Here is a 14,201-nt window from a genome sequence, read left to right on the forward strand (position 1 = left end):
CCCTGGTGTCCCGCCCCGACACAAAGTGGCGAGATCTCCTACCACCCTTGGAGGGGGAGCAACCTCGGTGGGCCAGCCTGTACTCCACCTTGGTCCCGAGGCCCGTCGGGGACATCAGTTGGCGGCTCCTTCACGGGGCCGTGAGCACGGGCGTGTTTTTGACACGTTTTACCTCCGTTCCGGAGACTTGCCCCTTCTGTAACGTGAGGGAAACCCTGGCGCACGTCTATTTAGAGTGTGCCAGATTGCAGCCTCTTTTTCGGCTCCTCACAAACATTCTTTTGCGCTTTTGGCTTCATTTTTCCCCTCACCTCTTTATCTATACACTCCCCATCCGTGGCCCCACCAAGTCGCGGGATCTCCTGGTTAGCCTCCTCCTAGCCTTGGCTAAGACAGCCATTTATAAGACCAGAGAGCGGAGGTTGGCTCATGAGGCGTCCTGCGATTGTAGGGCCGTTTTCCGATCCTCAGTACATTCACGCATCCGGGCGGAGTTCCTCTGGGCGGCGTCCACCGACTCCCTTGACACCTTCGAGGAGCGGTGGGCGCTGTCCGGGGTTCTCTGCTCGGTGACCCCGTCCGGTTCCCTCCGTCTGACCCTCTGATTGAGGGACAGAGCGAGAGACGCCAGCCACAGCCGTTAGCTGCTGTGAATACCATCATTATTGTTATTTAGGAGGGGTCTTATAATACATGGATGTGCCCCCCTCCCTCCCAGCCACCCACCCCGCAGCCGTGCCCATCTTGTCGGGCACTCTCAGGAGAGGGAGGGTCGGTGACCCTGGGCGCGGCACTAGGTAACTCGAGGGGGTGGAAGACCACGAGTGTCGAGGAAGCCCCTCCGCTCTAGGCCACCAGGTAACTCAGGAGGGTGGAAGACCACGAGTGTCGAGGAAGCCCCCCCGCTCTGGGCCTGGGCTAGCCTGAACACCTCTCCCTCCTGAAAGCTGTTGTGTTATACCTTCTGATTGCGTTGTTTTGTTGCTAAGTTTTTCCTTATCTTTTTGTAATCTCTGTAACTGTTACAAATAAATTTCTTTTTTGTTTCAAAAACAAAAAAACCTTCCCTGTTACCTTACCCAGGGAAAAGGGACCTACTTAGTTTGGGGCTGATATATCTGTCTTCTATACTTACCTGGCAGGGGAGACACCATGATCATGAAGGTGGTTTTCCCAGGGTGAGGCTCATCCATTGCACTGCGGGTGTGCTGACCCCTGCGATTTCCCCAAATGTGGGAAACTCGACTGCATAATTTGTGGTAGTGGGGGACTGCGTTCACGCTGTCCCCTGGAAAAAAAAATTACTCTCCTATAGCCATCTGGCCTGACCCTGTCACAAATAGGATTAGACCCAGTACAGACCCTGGGGGATGCCACTATTTACCTCTCTGCATTCTGAAAACTGGCCATTTATTGCTATCCTTTGTTTCCTGTCTTTTAACCAGTTACCAATCCAACTACACCGGTCCTCTCTGTGCCATACGTTAGTGCAGAGGTACAGGGCAGAAGGAATCACTCTCTCATCATGCATCAGTCTGTGTAGATGGCGCAGAGGTTGTTTATAATTGTGGAGTACAGGGGAGGACTGAGGTTTATTACAAAGAAGGTCTTGTAAACAGGAAGAGCATGTGGCCCGGGGGGCAGGTTTAATAGCGATGCCTGATGCACTCGGGAAGTGGATATAGCTGGTTAATGACGGGTCCCTGCTCCTGGCACCCCTGTCTGTGGCTGGGACCCCAGCTGGTACATGCACAGTGCTGGGTCGCAGGGAGCACACATCCAGCACTTTCTGACTCTAGAGAGGTTGTGTGGCTTGTCGGGTCACTGCTGAGCTTCATGGGTCAGAGTAGTTCTGGGTGCTGGATGTGACCCTGGATGCTAAATAGCCTTCCCAGCCATGCCCTTCTCCCACCTTCCTGTCTTGCCGTACACCAGAGCCAGCAGCTGGGATTTGTTATCTAACATCCCATAAGGCCCAATAAGGAATCAGAGGGAAGGAACATAAACAGATGAATGACTCCACCTGGCACAAGCTGCTCTCTTTCTCCTAGAGTGGAATCTGATTCTGGACTGACCCTGTGACACTCCCCCAATGACAAAGGAGAAGGAAATGGACAGAAAGACAGGGAGAGCTGCTGGGACCCTGTGTCAGTGGAATGGGAGGGTTGGGAGCCCTGAGCACTGCTCAGGCAGGAGAAATGTATGGAAATTGCCTGTGAACAAATAACTGACAATAGCAATTATGGCGGAGCTCTGAACTGGGGGCTGTTCTGTGCCCCAGCCGCTCCCCATCCTGATCTCTTAAGCCATTCCCAGGAGAGGGAATGTTCTGTGGGAGTGAGGGCTGAGAGTACATATTAGTGGTTTAATGATGAACACTTTCCCAGGGACGTTGCAATTATTCCCTAAACAAGAATCAGGAATCCTGGGAACTCAGAGCTAATCTTAAATGTGAAAGAATCCCAGAAGGTTGGGAAATGTGCGGTGAAGGTGCTCAAACAGCCGTAACTGGCCCTCCTTTTTTTTTTTTTTTTTTTTTGTTCTTTTCTTGTTTAAGGACTGACCCTATGACTGATGGTTTGTGCTATTGGAGGTGGGAATGGACGGCTCTCATTTAGGGCTTTAAAAACTCATGGACAATGGCAGGGCACAGCCTGAGGCCAGGTGTAGCCTGAAAACTTTTGCCAGTATAGTAATGATGGTCTAGCTAGTTGGTATAGTTACATGGCAATACCCTCACTCGTGTAGACAAGACCTGAGTTTGGAAAAGACATGGGGGGTAGACGTTTGGAGAATCAGCTGAGTACGAACACCCAGTCCGATGCTGTGACCAAAAGGGCTAATGCGATCTTTGGATGCATGAACAGGGGAATCTTGAGTAGGTGTAGCAAGGTTATTTTACCTTCATATTTGACACTGGTGCAACCGATGTTGGAATACCGTGTCCAGTTCTGGTGACCACAATTCAAGAAGGATGTTGAAAAGTTGGAGAGGGTTCAGAGAAGAGCCACGAGAATGATTCGAAGATTAAAAAACCTGACTTATAGTGATAGACTCCAGGAGCTCAATCTATTTAGTTTAACAAAAAGGTTAGGGGTGATTCAATTATAGTCTATAAGTACCTACATGGGGAACAAATATTAATAATGGACTCCTCAATCTAACAGAGAAAGGTATAACGTGATCCAATGGCTGGAAGTTGGAGTTAGACAAATTCAGACTGGAAATAAGGCATACATTGTTAACAGTGAGGATAATTAATCATTGGAACAATGTACCAAGGGTCGTGGTGGATTCTCCATCACTAGCAATTTTTAAATCAAGATGTTTTGCTAAAGATCTGTTCTAGGAATTATTGTGGGGCAGTTCTCTGACCTGTGTTATGCCGGAGGTCAGACTAGATGGTCACAGTGGTCCCTTCTAGCCTTGGAATCTAGGAATAATTGTCCCATGCCCCAGTCCCTTCCATCCTCATGTCTTTGACATCTTTTGTCACCATGTCTCTGAGGTGTTTGCATCCTAGGGCTGAAAAAGTCAGTTGTTTTGAAAGAGCTCTTTGGGGCTGATCTTGTCTCTTTGAGCTGCTCACATTTCTGAACGACATCACAAAACCATGCTGAAAATACAGCAGACACTTGCAAAGCAGAGTGCTTAAAGTCAGGCTCCGAAGCCCACCCATATCTAGGTACCTGGGGCCAGATTCTCAAAGAGTTCAGCATCTGACAGCTCCTATTTAAAGCACCTCAATGGAGCAGACAGATTTTTGAAAGTGACCAACCCTCAGCAGAGTTTTTGAATAATAACTGGAGAGGCTGAGCAGCCTGCAAGCATGGCCTCTGTATTTAAGTGCTGAAGAGCTTGTGCTCACTAGACGTTTGCATATCCTATGAACTGATTGCCAATTATCTCAAAATACTTAACATCTCTGTATGGGCTGGTTCTGCTCTAGGGGCCTGACGCTGCCCTCAGAGCACCTGCTAAGCTCCTGCCGAAATCCATGGACTTCCTGTCTTGCCAACTTTGGGAATTTTGCCACAAGTCTTGCAGTAGTTGGTGCTTTTTGTAAAGCCCCAGCTCCTGGAGTCAGAGGAATCCCAGCTTTCATTTTTAAAAAAGTTTTAGCCCTTCTGATTGCGGAGGGAAGCATGACCCAAGTGTGTCCTAGGGGCAACAAAAACAAACCCAGTATTGACTATTAAACAAACCTCCTGGTTTTAACCCAGTACCCTGACTTTGGGACCTGACTGATGGGTTTTGAACCCTTGGAGACACTAGCACATGCATGCATGAGCCCTTGCTCCAGTCAGGTTGGTTCTGAGCTGTAGTTTGTCTCTGGCTAGTTCAAGAGAGCTGCGCTCCGGCTGTGCTGTGTGTGTTTTTATGGCTTTGAGAGAGATTTTGGGAGGCTTGGGCAGCTGACCGGTAGCACATTCATAATGTCATGGCAGGAATCACCGGAGGTGCTGTTACATACAGCCTGCAATTTCCTGTTCTCAGCCTGCCAGCAGTGTTCAGTCTTGGAAGGAATACAGTGTAGTCATTCCATCAGTGTTACAGTTTCTTTGTAGGGGAGCTGTGCAAGCAGCAAGAGGCGGAGGGATTGCTCTGCCCCAGTCACTCCGACTAGACCCCTTCCATGGGCCACAGTTGCTCCCCAGGCACTGGGCGTCAGTGTTGGGCACTTAGCTAAGGGGCCGGGAAGGGGAGGCTGGCAGTGGGTGGAGTCCTCTTACTGCTGTTCAGATATGCAAACAGCTGGCAACAGGCATGGTACAAAGTCCCCGATCCACCCAGCTCTGAACCTGGTGGCACTGGGTCCAGATCTGAACGTGTGGACCCAGCCCCTCTCTGGGAACACAGAGGGACGCTTCAGTGATCACGGCCTGACAAAACGGGTAACCCGCAACTGTCTCTGGAAACTGAGCAACTGTCTGACCTGTTGCCTCTCCCTCCTTCCCTCTCAGCAGTGTTATCTGACCATGGTGAAACTGGGCAGCAATCTCTGTGAGAAGCCGGACAAGGAGCAGGGCGCCGGCAGCAGCGATGACAGCTTTGACAACATCCCTTTGATAACACCACTGGACGTCAATCAGCTACAGCAGCCCTTCCCTGACAAGGTAATACCAGCGGCGCCCCTCGGTGGCCAGCACCAAGCGCAAGTCCCCTCTGCCCCTGCTGGCCCCCTCACACTGTCTGATGGGGCAGCGGTGGTGCTTTGCGGCCTCATTTGCCCCTCAGGAGGTATTAATCACTTCCTGATTTTCCCAGGGCCCTGTGCTGTGTGTGAAACCAGCAGCCAAGCCCAGCATGCCCCCTGTGCCTGCAATCCCACTGCTGGGGCTGGGTTTGCTCAAGGAGAATTGGACTGTGCCAGTCAGGATGTGCGCAGCCATGCCCCAACGCGTGCAGGGAAACTCAACGATAGTCAGCGCAGCAGAATCCACCCCGGGCCAATGACAAAGGGGCCGCGGTTTCCTTCGTGAGTGAAAATTAACTCATGCAATTTTTTTCCGAAACGGAAAAAAAAATGAAGTGAATAAAATTGAGTTTCTTATGGATTTGGTTATGTGGGGGCGTGATTAGCCAGGGGCGCCTCACCTTTTTCCATAGGAGAGCCAAGCTCTCAGACAGTGTAAATTGGGCTCTTTGTGCCAGCTGGGGACCTGGCCCAGAATTGCTCTCTGGCCATGGTGTCTGTGCCTCTTTATTTGCTGGTTCCAGAACATGGACAGATGCTGTGCTTAGCCCGTAGCTAAGCTTTGAGACTAAAGCTAACATTCAGAACTGGCAGCACCCTGATAGCAGCTGCATCTCCCCATCACTGCAGGCCCCTCGGTCTCCCAAGGTAGGTTCGTCCCCCTGGGGCTCACTGAGCAAACATGTCATCTACATGCTGGCTAGCCAGTGTGTGCAAGCCAATGTGTGCAAATAGGTCTCTGGTTCTGTGCAACACTTTTGTTTCCCAGGAGTGAGGGATGGACACTTTTGTAGAAACGAACCAATCCAGGGAAATCCAAACTTCTTTGTGAACAGTTGGCAAACACAACAATGGGCTAGAGCCACCAGACAAGCCATCGGTTGTGGCAGAGGTGAGCAGCCCATCTTTGCCTGGGAAATACAAGGAACAGCAAGTCTTGAAGGCCCTGGGCCTGAGTCTCATTTGCACTAAGGTCGCTATACGTTGCTGTGCCACTGTAAAGGGGCCTTACAGTGTGCATATGTACCCTGCCAGAGCAAATGATGGAAAGGCTCCTTGGTGTGAATGAGATTCAGCCCCTATGTGTTTGCTGGGGCCTCTGTGGAGGGCTGGAGGACAAGGCTGGAGTGAGGCAGGAAGGCAGGAAGCAGGACCGGGTGGGAAGGCAGGGCTCAACAGTCAAGCAAATAGGCAGGGTCCTATTTCCCATAGTAGCAGCTAATCAAAATTCTAATACTTGCTCAGAAAAGTTCCTGTATCTCTTTCTGGTTTATATAGAGCTTCCCAGCCAATCGGTGGGCTTGTGAGCTTTGTGAGTCAGGAGCTTTGTGGGCGGGGCCCTTTGTGAGGTAGAGCTTTACTGGCCCCCTTCTCCAGTCATTCAGGGGAATGGCTGGGTAGTGGCCATAGTCTGAGGAGTACTGCCTGGGTTCGAGGCCTACCATCTCACACCTCATTCCTTCTCCTAGAGCACCCTTGGGCGGTCATGGGCCAGGTTTTCCAGTGTGGTTTTTGTGGAAGGCATTGACCAGGTCCAGGAGCATGGACAGTGTCCACCAGTTCCCAGGAGCGCTCTTCAAGACCATAGCCTTTCCAATTCACAAAATAACCAAGTCAACCCCATCTGATTCTGGCCTCAAGGATCTTCTGGACAATATACTGCCCCTCCCACCAGTACGTGTGGGAGGGGCAGTTTGGAGTGGTGAGGGAATTGATCCTGAATGTGGGGTTTTAGGAGTGAAATATGGAAAACTCTTTTATTCAGAGAGAACCGGGAAAGTCGAGTTCAAGTTGACTGCATTGATTTGCTGGTGAACTTGGTAGGGGCCAAGGAACTGGTAGTTCAGCTTATGAGATGGCCTGTCTGCGTGTAGCTTTTTCACTGAGAGCCATACTTTCTGGTCTAGTGGAAGGGCGGGACCCTCCTGTTGTCATCGGTCTGCATGTTGTTTCTAGCTCTTCTAGGTGTCCTCCAGGCAAACTTTTGGGTCACTTTGGGTTTGATATATCTGTTGTATCCAGTCCAGGGCTACTGGGTTGTGGAAAGTTGCAGGTAGCTCTGGGTAGAACCAAGGGTGGAACACATAGTTTGGAAAAAAAAAAAGGGTGGAGGGGCTTTGACCCATAGATACGTGTTCTGAGTTATTGTATGCAAACTCTGGATGAGGTAGGAGCAAGGACCAGTCATTCTGGTGGAAGTTTACGTAGCATTAAATCTACAGCTGCAGGATGTGGCTGGTTCTCTCTGCTAGACCATTTGTCCAAGGGTGGTAGGTGGAGGCAAGGCAGGACCAGATGTCCAAAATCCAGAGAACTTCTTGCCAGAAGCAGGAGATAAATTGCACACCACACTCAGAGATGATGCGCTGTGGGAGACCATGGAAGCAGGCAACTTGGTCCACCCAGAGCCGGGCAGTTTCCTGGGAGGAGAGTAGGCCAGTGCAGGGGATGAAGCATGCCATCTTTGTGAGGTGGTTCACAATTGTCAGGAAGGTCATGAACCCACTAAAATTGGGTAGTTCTACTACAAAATCTAAGGCAGTGACTGTCCAGGGGTCAGGTGGAGTGTGGAGGGGTTGTAGGCATCCAAGGGGATTATTGTGCAGTGTTTTGGAGCAGGCATTTACATTGTACAGGCCTACACTGTAACCCACATGTGAGGCCACCAGAAGACATGAGAGATGAGATGCTGAGTTTTAAAGCAGCCAAAATGTCTGCCAGGAGGGAGTCATGACTTACCTGTAAGACTATAGTCCTCAGAGGCTGGGGTGAACATATATACACCTTTTTTGTAGGTTATGCAATCTTCTTGGTGGGAAGCTGCACCCAGAAAGGTATGAGGCTTGAGGATGCATGAGGTTTTCGGGTTCAAGTCCTTTAGGTCAGTGTAATATTTGCCCTTCGAGGACAAAGTGTCGGCCTTGCTATTTTTCCTGGATGATAGGAGGTTATGAAATCAAAGTGCAAAAAAAAAAAAAAAAAAAAAAAGGCCCGCTGAAGTTGTCACTGGTTGGGGGCCTTGGCACTGCACAGATATTCAAGCTTGTATGATTAGTATACACCTGGACAGGATACCAGGCCCCTTCTAGATAGTGACGCCACTCTTCAAAGGCAGTCTTAATTGCTAGGAATTTTATCCAAAAGCTCATTATTTTGCTCTGTGAGTAGGAGTTTCCTGGAATAGAAGGCGGGCACGGATGTAGCAGTTGCTGAGAACAGCACTTTGGGATAGCACTGCTCTGATTGTCACACTGGAAGCACCCACTGTGGTGAAGAAGGTGTGCGAGGTGTCGGGGTGGACCAATATCGGAGCAGAGGTAATTGTGAGTTTGAATTGCTTGAAGGCCTGCGGGGCCTTGGGAGACCAAAGGAACCTGGTGTTTTTGTGGAACAGGGCAGTGAGAGAGGTGATTCTCTCTGAGAACTTTGGCATGAACCCCAGGAGACACTGTCGTTCACAAACGCTCTGTGGCACCACCCACTGGAGGACTGCTGTTACCTTGCACACGTCCAGGCCAGTACCAGCAGGGGATAGGATGAACCCCAGGAATTTTATGGGGGCTGAGGAAAGGGCTATTTTTCTAGCTTAGCCCATAGGCCATGTTGGCATAACCCCTTCAGGACAGAATGGACGTGCATTCTATGGTGTTCGTCCTTGTCTGAAAAAATAAGTGTGTCATACAGGTTTGCTACCCTGTATTGGTCCACAATGTCTTGGAGCACACCATTAATACAATGCTGGAACATCACAGGTGTGTTTGTCAAACCAAAGGGCATCAAGAGATATTTAAAGCGACCTTAATGCGTTCAAAAGCTGGTTTTCTATTCGTCCCCAGTTCTAATGCGTACTAGGCTGCATGCCCCCCAGACTCTAGCGTTGTGAATACCCAGGTGATGCTCATGCAGTCCATTAGCTCAGGAATTAGTGGTAACAGGTATCAGTTTCTAATGGTGACCTGATTCAGGGCCTGATAGTCCATACGTAGTCAGAGGCTTCCATCTTTTTTTAAACAGAGGACTAGTGCCCCACCAGTCAATATGGACTTACAAATAAAGCCCTTGGCTGGGTTCTCCTGAAAGTAGGTATGCAGCATGGCTAGATCGGACTCCAACATGGCGTAGAGGTGCCCGAACAGAATGTTTACTACTGGTTGTAGCTTGATCGGGCAAGCTGAGTCCCTGTGCGGGGGCAAGGTGTCTGCGTTCTTTTTTTCAAAGACATCTCTGCAGTCACTGTATTGGGATGGCAGTTGAGGACCAGAATCAGTGGGTGGCTCTGCTGGGCCAGCTACCCTGGCATGAAACTGCTGGGAAACTACTGCCCATTTCCTGGGGTCAAGCAGTGCTGGAGACAGTCAGGTGCCAAGCCAAAGATCACAGCTGGAATCGGTGTGGAGGTAGGGCGTAGGAATGGGGACTGGGAACAGACACCGATTTGGGATAAGGAGAACAGGAACCAGGAACAGGTGGGAAGGCAGGGCTCAGGAGAAAGGCAAGTAGGCAATGTCCATAGTAGCAGCCAGCCAATGATTCCTCTGCTTGCTCAGACAACTTCCTGTGCCTCTTTTCTGGTTTAAGTAGAGCTCCCCAGCCAATCGGTGGGGCTGAACATCTCCCCCAGTCAGGAGCTTTGTGGGTAGTTGGGGCCTTTTGTGAGCTATAGCTTTGCTGGCCCCTTTCTCCAGCCAGTCAGGTGAGCTGCTGGGGGGTGGCCATGGTCTCAGCACTACCTGAGGACTCGTGGCATGTGTTCGAGGCCTGTGTTCCCTCACAGCCCTCTGATCGGACCATCCAGGAGTGTCTGTCAGGAATGCATGTTAAACCATCTTTGACCAGAGTAAACCTGATGGGACTCAGCCTCCCATGTCGGCCTTATCGAAATGCTCATGCAGTTGGCTTTTTCCAACCAAAAACCATTGTCGGAAAAATGGCCGACCAGCGGTTGGCTGAGCGCCCTCTGCCTGATGGCCAGAGTTGGTGCCCTTGGGTTGGGGACTTTGGGCTGTCTCTGGCGTCTCTCCCCTTAAGCCCAATTTCTCAATTGTGTTTTGGATGGACAGTCTTTGCTCCTCTCTGCTAATCTGGGGTCAGTCACTGCGGGGAGCGAGTGTCTCTGAATTTCAGTCTCCCCTGGCCCTGGCTTCTCCATCACTCCCCTCGCTTTGTGCTTCGTGGCCCCCGTTCTCCGCTGCAGCAGAGGAGCGCTTGGACAGAGCGGAGAGTGGGAGTGCAGAGAGCCAGCGACAGTTTCAAGCCCCTTGGCTGCCCAGCCCTGGAGAAGGTTAGACCCGAGGGGACTTATTGTAATGTCACCAGAATAAGCCTGGGCCCGCAACACCCTGGCCCACCCTCTCCTCCCATTGGTGTGGGGAGAGGGTGTGGAAAGTGGCTATGTGATCAGAGAGTCCCCAGCATGGGGAGCTCTGCTGGGAATCTCTAGCTTTTCCACGCTGCATAAGAGGCTGTATCAGACCAGAGAATATGGCCCAGTGTCTCCTGTGTCCCACTTCTCCCTCGGCATGTGGTGAGAGTTTGCCTTGGCTTTGCGCACATCTCTGTTGGGGCACCGATGCCAGGCTGCCGGTCATGGGTAGGGAGCCATAGTTTGCTGTTGCCTTATCTCTGTTGGTGCCAGTCACTCATGTGTTGGCCTCCAGCGTCACTGGTTCTGGAGATGGAGAGGAGCCGAGTTTTGGGGTGAGGATGTACAGAAATGAATGAGGGCTCGCTCTGGACTGAGTGTGTGACTTTGGGTTGGGGGGTGTTTGCTGCTGCAGCTGGGGTGGTACCAAGGGGCTGATGTCCTCAAGCGGTGTTGATCGGGGGATCACAGCTGTTGTTACCAGGAGTTCAGGGCACAGACTTTGTTGGCACATTTGCTTTTGGGAGTTTTCTCCCAGTCAGGGTGATCGGCTGTTACCATTGGGCCCAGACCTCGCTCCTTATTGGAGAAGGAGTTGGGTGACGTGGCAGAAGGGCATCAGCCAAGGGCTGTATTCATCCAGTGGTTTCTTTATGGCACAGGAGGTCTGTAGGGCTTCTCTGGGGCCATGACAGACAGTCTGCAACTCCTCCGGCCATCTCCACACTACAAAATTATGATGACCTAACTTACGTCACATACAGCCACCACGGTTATTAAATCGCTTGTGTGTGTGCACACTCGACTTCTTGTGTCAGCGGTGCATGTCCTCACCAGGAGTGCTTGTGTCGATTGCATTGTCAGCATGGGGACGGCTGCAGGAGGCCAGTAACAGTCGACGTAAGCAACACAGTGTCTACACTGACACCTTGTCAACCGAATGACGTTGAGCATGACTCCGTGCTGCTCGGGGAGGTGGCGTTACTAAATCGGCATCAAGAGGCATTGAAGTGGGCAGGAGCCAAATTGAAGTGAAGACACTTCCACAGCTAGGTTGATGCGAGGCAGCATACGCCAACCTAACCGCGTAACATAGACCAGGCCTCCATCCGGCTGGTGAAGTGTGCGTGTAGCACACGTTGTGATCAGCTGCTGCTGGGTGCCTGCAGGCAGAGAGGACTTTCGTGGGGACCCTTCAGGGCTTGACTCTGAACTATCCTGGGGTTTGTTATTTTCCAGGTTATCCCTGGTTGGCACATTCTCCTGTGAGCGGTCACGAGAAGACACTAGTGTAACGTGCTGGGGAGTGGGTGTGACAGGTCCCCACTGCACTGATCTGCTGAGGCTATGTGCCTGTTACAGCCCCAGCTACGCAGCCTTTTGCTTTTTGCCCTGGAGGTCCCCACTTCAATCCCCAGGGTGCTGACTGTCACAACAGCAGGACCCCCTCACCAGCATTCTGCACACCCTGTGGCCCCAGTTCTTGGCTGCCTGGTGCCCCGACTGAAGGGAGGGCAGAGTGCTCACCCCCAGTTTGTGCTGGGGTCTGACCACATCAGGTGCAGGGAAGGCTTTTGGGCCAGTTTCTCAGCCCCACTCCATCCCATTTACATTGCTCCTGCAGAGCTTCAGGGACAGAGAACTGCACCAACAGGCCAGCAGGCTAATCCCTTTGTACAGTGACTCCCTGGCAGGTGTGGACCTGGGTGTGCCAGCCGAATCTCATTTCCTCTTGGCCTTCCCAGAAATAAGGTGCACTTTTTTAACAGTGAGGGTAATTCACCGTTGGATCAACTGACCAAGTGCCATGGTGGATTCTCCATGGCCCGCAATTTTTAAATCAGGCTTGGATGTTTTCCTACAAGATCTGCTCTAGGGGCAGGGGCAGGTCTCTGGCCTGTGCTGCACAGGTGGTCAGACAAGATGATCACAGTGATCCTTTGGCCTTGGGATCTATGACCCTGTGAACATGAATCCCCTGTTGTGATGCAGTGCCCAGGGCGGTCAGCCTCTGCAGGCTCCACTGTGCCTCTGCAAGCTAGCGATGGGCCCACTCCAGCCGCTGAGCCCTCCAAGCGTCCCCTGGAGTGTCCAGCCCCTGGTCCAGTGGACACTCACAGTATTCACAGATACACTGCTCCCAAAGGAACAGTGCCCCCAGCCTACCAGTTCCATCTCAGATCACAGTTCCGCCTAACACACAGCACTTAGATCTGACTATCGTGAAAACAAGTACAAGTGTATTGAACAAGGTGTAGAGAGTCGAGTAGCAGCAAGTCAAAGTATTGGAAACAAATGGTGACACATCAAATCAAATCAAAACACGCCTCTGGAGTTCAGATTGAATTAATAAGATGCTGTCCTGTCTAATTCATTGTACCTCCCATAAAGTCTTTGCAGCATTTGCCAGCCAGGCTGGCTCTGATCCCCACTCCCCTTTCTTAAGACAGAAGATGCTGAGGGTTTGGCTCCTTGGCAAAGGATGCTGGCTGTACCTCAGTATTCCCAGTTACACCCCAAGAATCCATTGTCTTTGCTTGTTAACAGATCGCCCCCTGCTGGTTTTGTATTTTCCTGCAGCATTCCTCTCATAGGTTTTGCACTCTTTTGATTAGCATCAGGCTCGGTAACGCAGAGAGGCCTCCATTGTGATACATGCAATGCATGGGACACACCTGACCAGCCAGAGAGATAAGTGTCTCTTGCCCCTGCCTGAACAGAATCTATCCAAGCCCTGTCACTTCCTGGTGACCTGCTTTTAATATCAAGGCTTTAAGGACATAATTCCCACTCTAAATACATAACTTCTTAACTATTACCCGTACATGCATTTCACTATGACTATGAGGACCGGTGGGCTACTGGCGCTCAGAAGAGACCTGACATGCCACCCTTGGTGAATTATTAGGGATGTACCTCAACCAGGGGATCCCTGTAAAGCTCCATGCATCCCCTCTGCCAGCTGGCATCAAGAGGCCCCTGGGTCACTCTTGGTGTAGGGGTCATGTTGAGGGTGGGAGAGGCATGGGGCCTTTGTTCTGGTCATCACCAGCCAGTGGCATGGTCCCTAGGAGGCTGTTACCAGAGTGTAAATAGAGCCCTGTGACTGCTCTAATTTATGCTGTGCTCCTGGCTGCCCCTAGGGTAAGGGTGATGGCTTAAAGCCGCCTTTGCTCCCTCCCCTCCCCTCCGGTTCTGAGCCAAGCACTGCTCAGCCAGACCTGAAGTTCTGGCCCTTTAAATTCGAGTTGTTTAGCAGGAGCCCAGGCAGAGGAATCTGTTTCACGAGGTTCGGTCCGGACTCAGTGTACATAGTGGAAAGAGCAGGGCTGAGGTTAGCTCCCTGACTGGTTCACGTGGCTCGTGTTTGCACCATGCCATTCTGACTCGGTTCATGGATTTAATCAGCTCGTATGTTTTCCCACAGAGTCAATGTTGTCATGATTTAAGATTCAGGTTTCAGTGCCGGAATAGACAGAGTCTTTCTGGAGCCTAGAAAGCCAGTGCAGAGCTTTACCTGGTGCATGGGTTTGTAGCGTACACTGTTGTTAATGAGCACCATGAGGCCCAGCCATGGATGCTAGCTGGTTTCTCTGGCAGGGATCCATCTGCTCGGCTTTCCCACATTATGTCACTGCTGGT

The 14,201-nt window shown here is 51.2% G+C and overlaps 1 protein-coding gene and 1 non-coding gene across 4 annotated transcripts in view; both read left to right on the top strand.

The window, feature by feature from the left end:
* The window catches only part of CALY (calcyon neuron specific vesicular protein), a 50,790-nt gene that overhangs the window by 21,631 nt on the left and 14,958 nt on the right, over positions 1–14,201 (top strand). For 2 of the 3 annotated variants that reach the window (XM_074958603.1, XM_074958602.1), the window contains exon 2: positions 4,965–5,117. In XM_074958603.1, coding sequence (XP_074814704.1) covers positions 4,980–5,117 — 138 coding nt within the window. In that variant the 5' untranslated portion in view covers positions 4,965–4,979. The remainder of the gene's footprint in view (positions 1–4,964; positions 5,118–14,201) is intronic. The other variant, XM_074958604.1, reaches the window with a different exon arrangement.
* LOC141991752 (U1 spliceosomal RNA) lies at positions 1,128–1,291 on the top strand. Its single transcript, XR_012640446.1, has one exon. It is a non-coding gene; the product is annotated as a U1 spliceosomal RNA (small nuclear RNA).

This window comes from Natator depressus, chromosome 7, assembly GCF_965152275.1.
Source record: "Natator depressus isolate rNatDep1 chromosome 7, rNatDep2.hap1, whole genome shotgun sequence".
Lineage (NCBI taxonomy): Eukaryota > Metazoa > Chordata > Testudines > Cheloniidae > Natator > Natator depressus.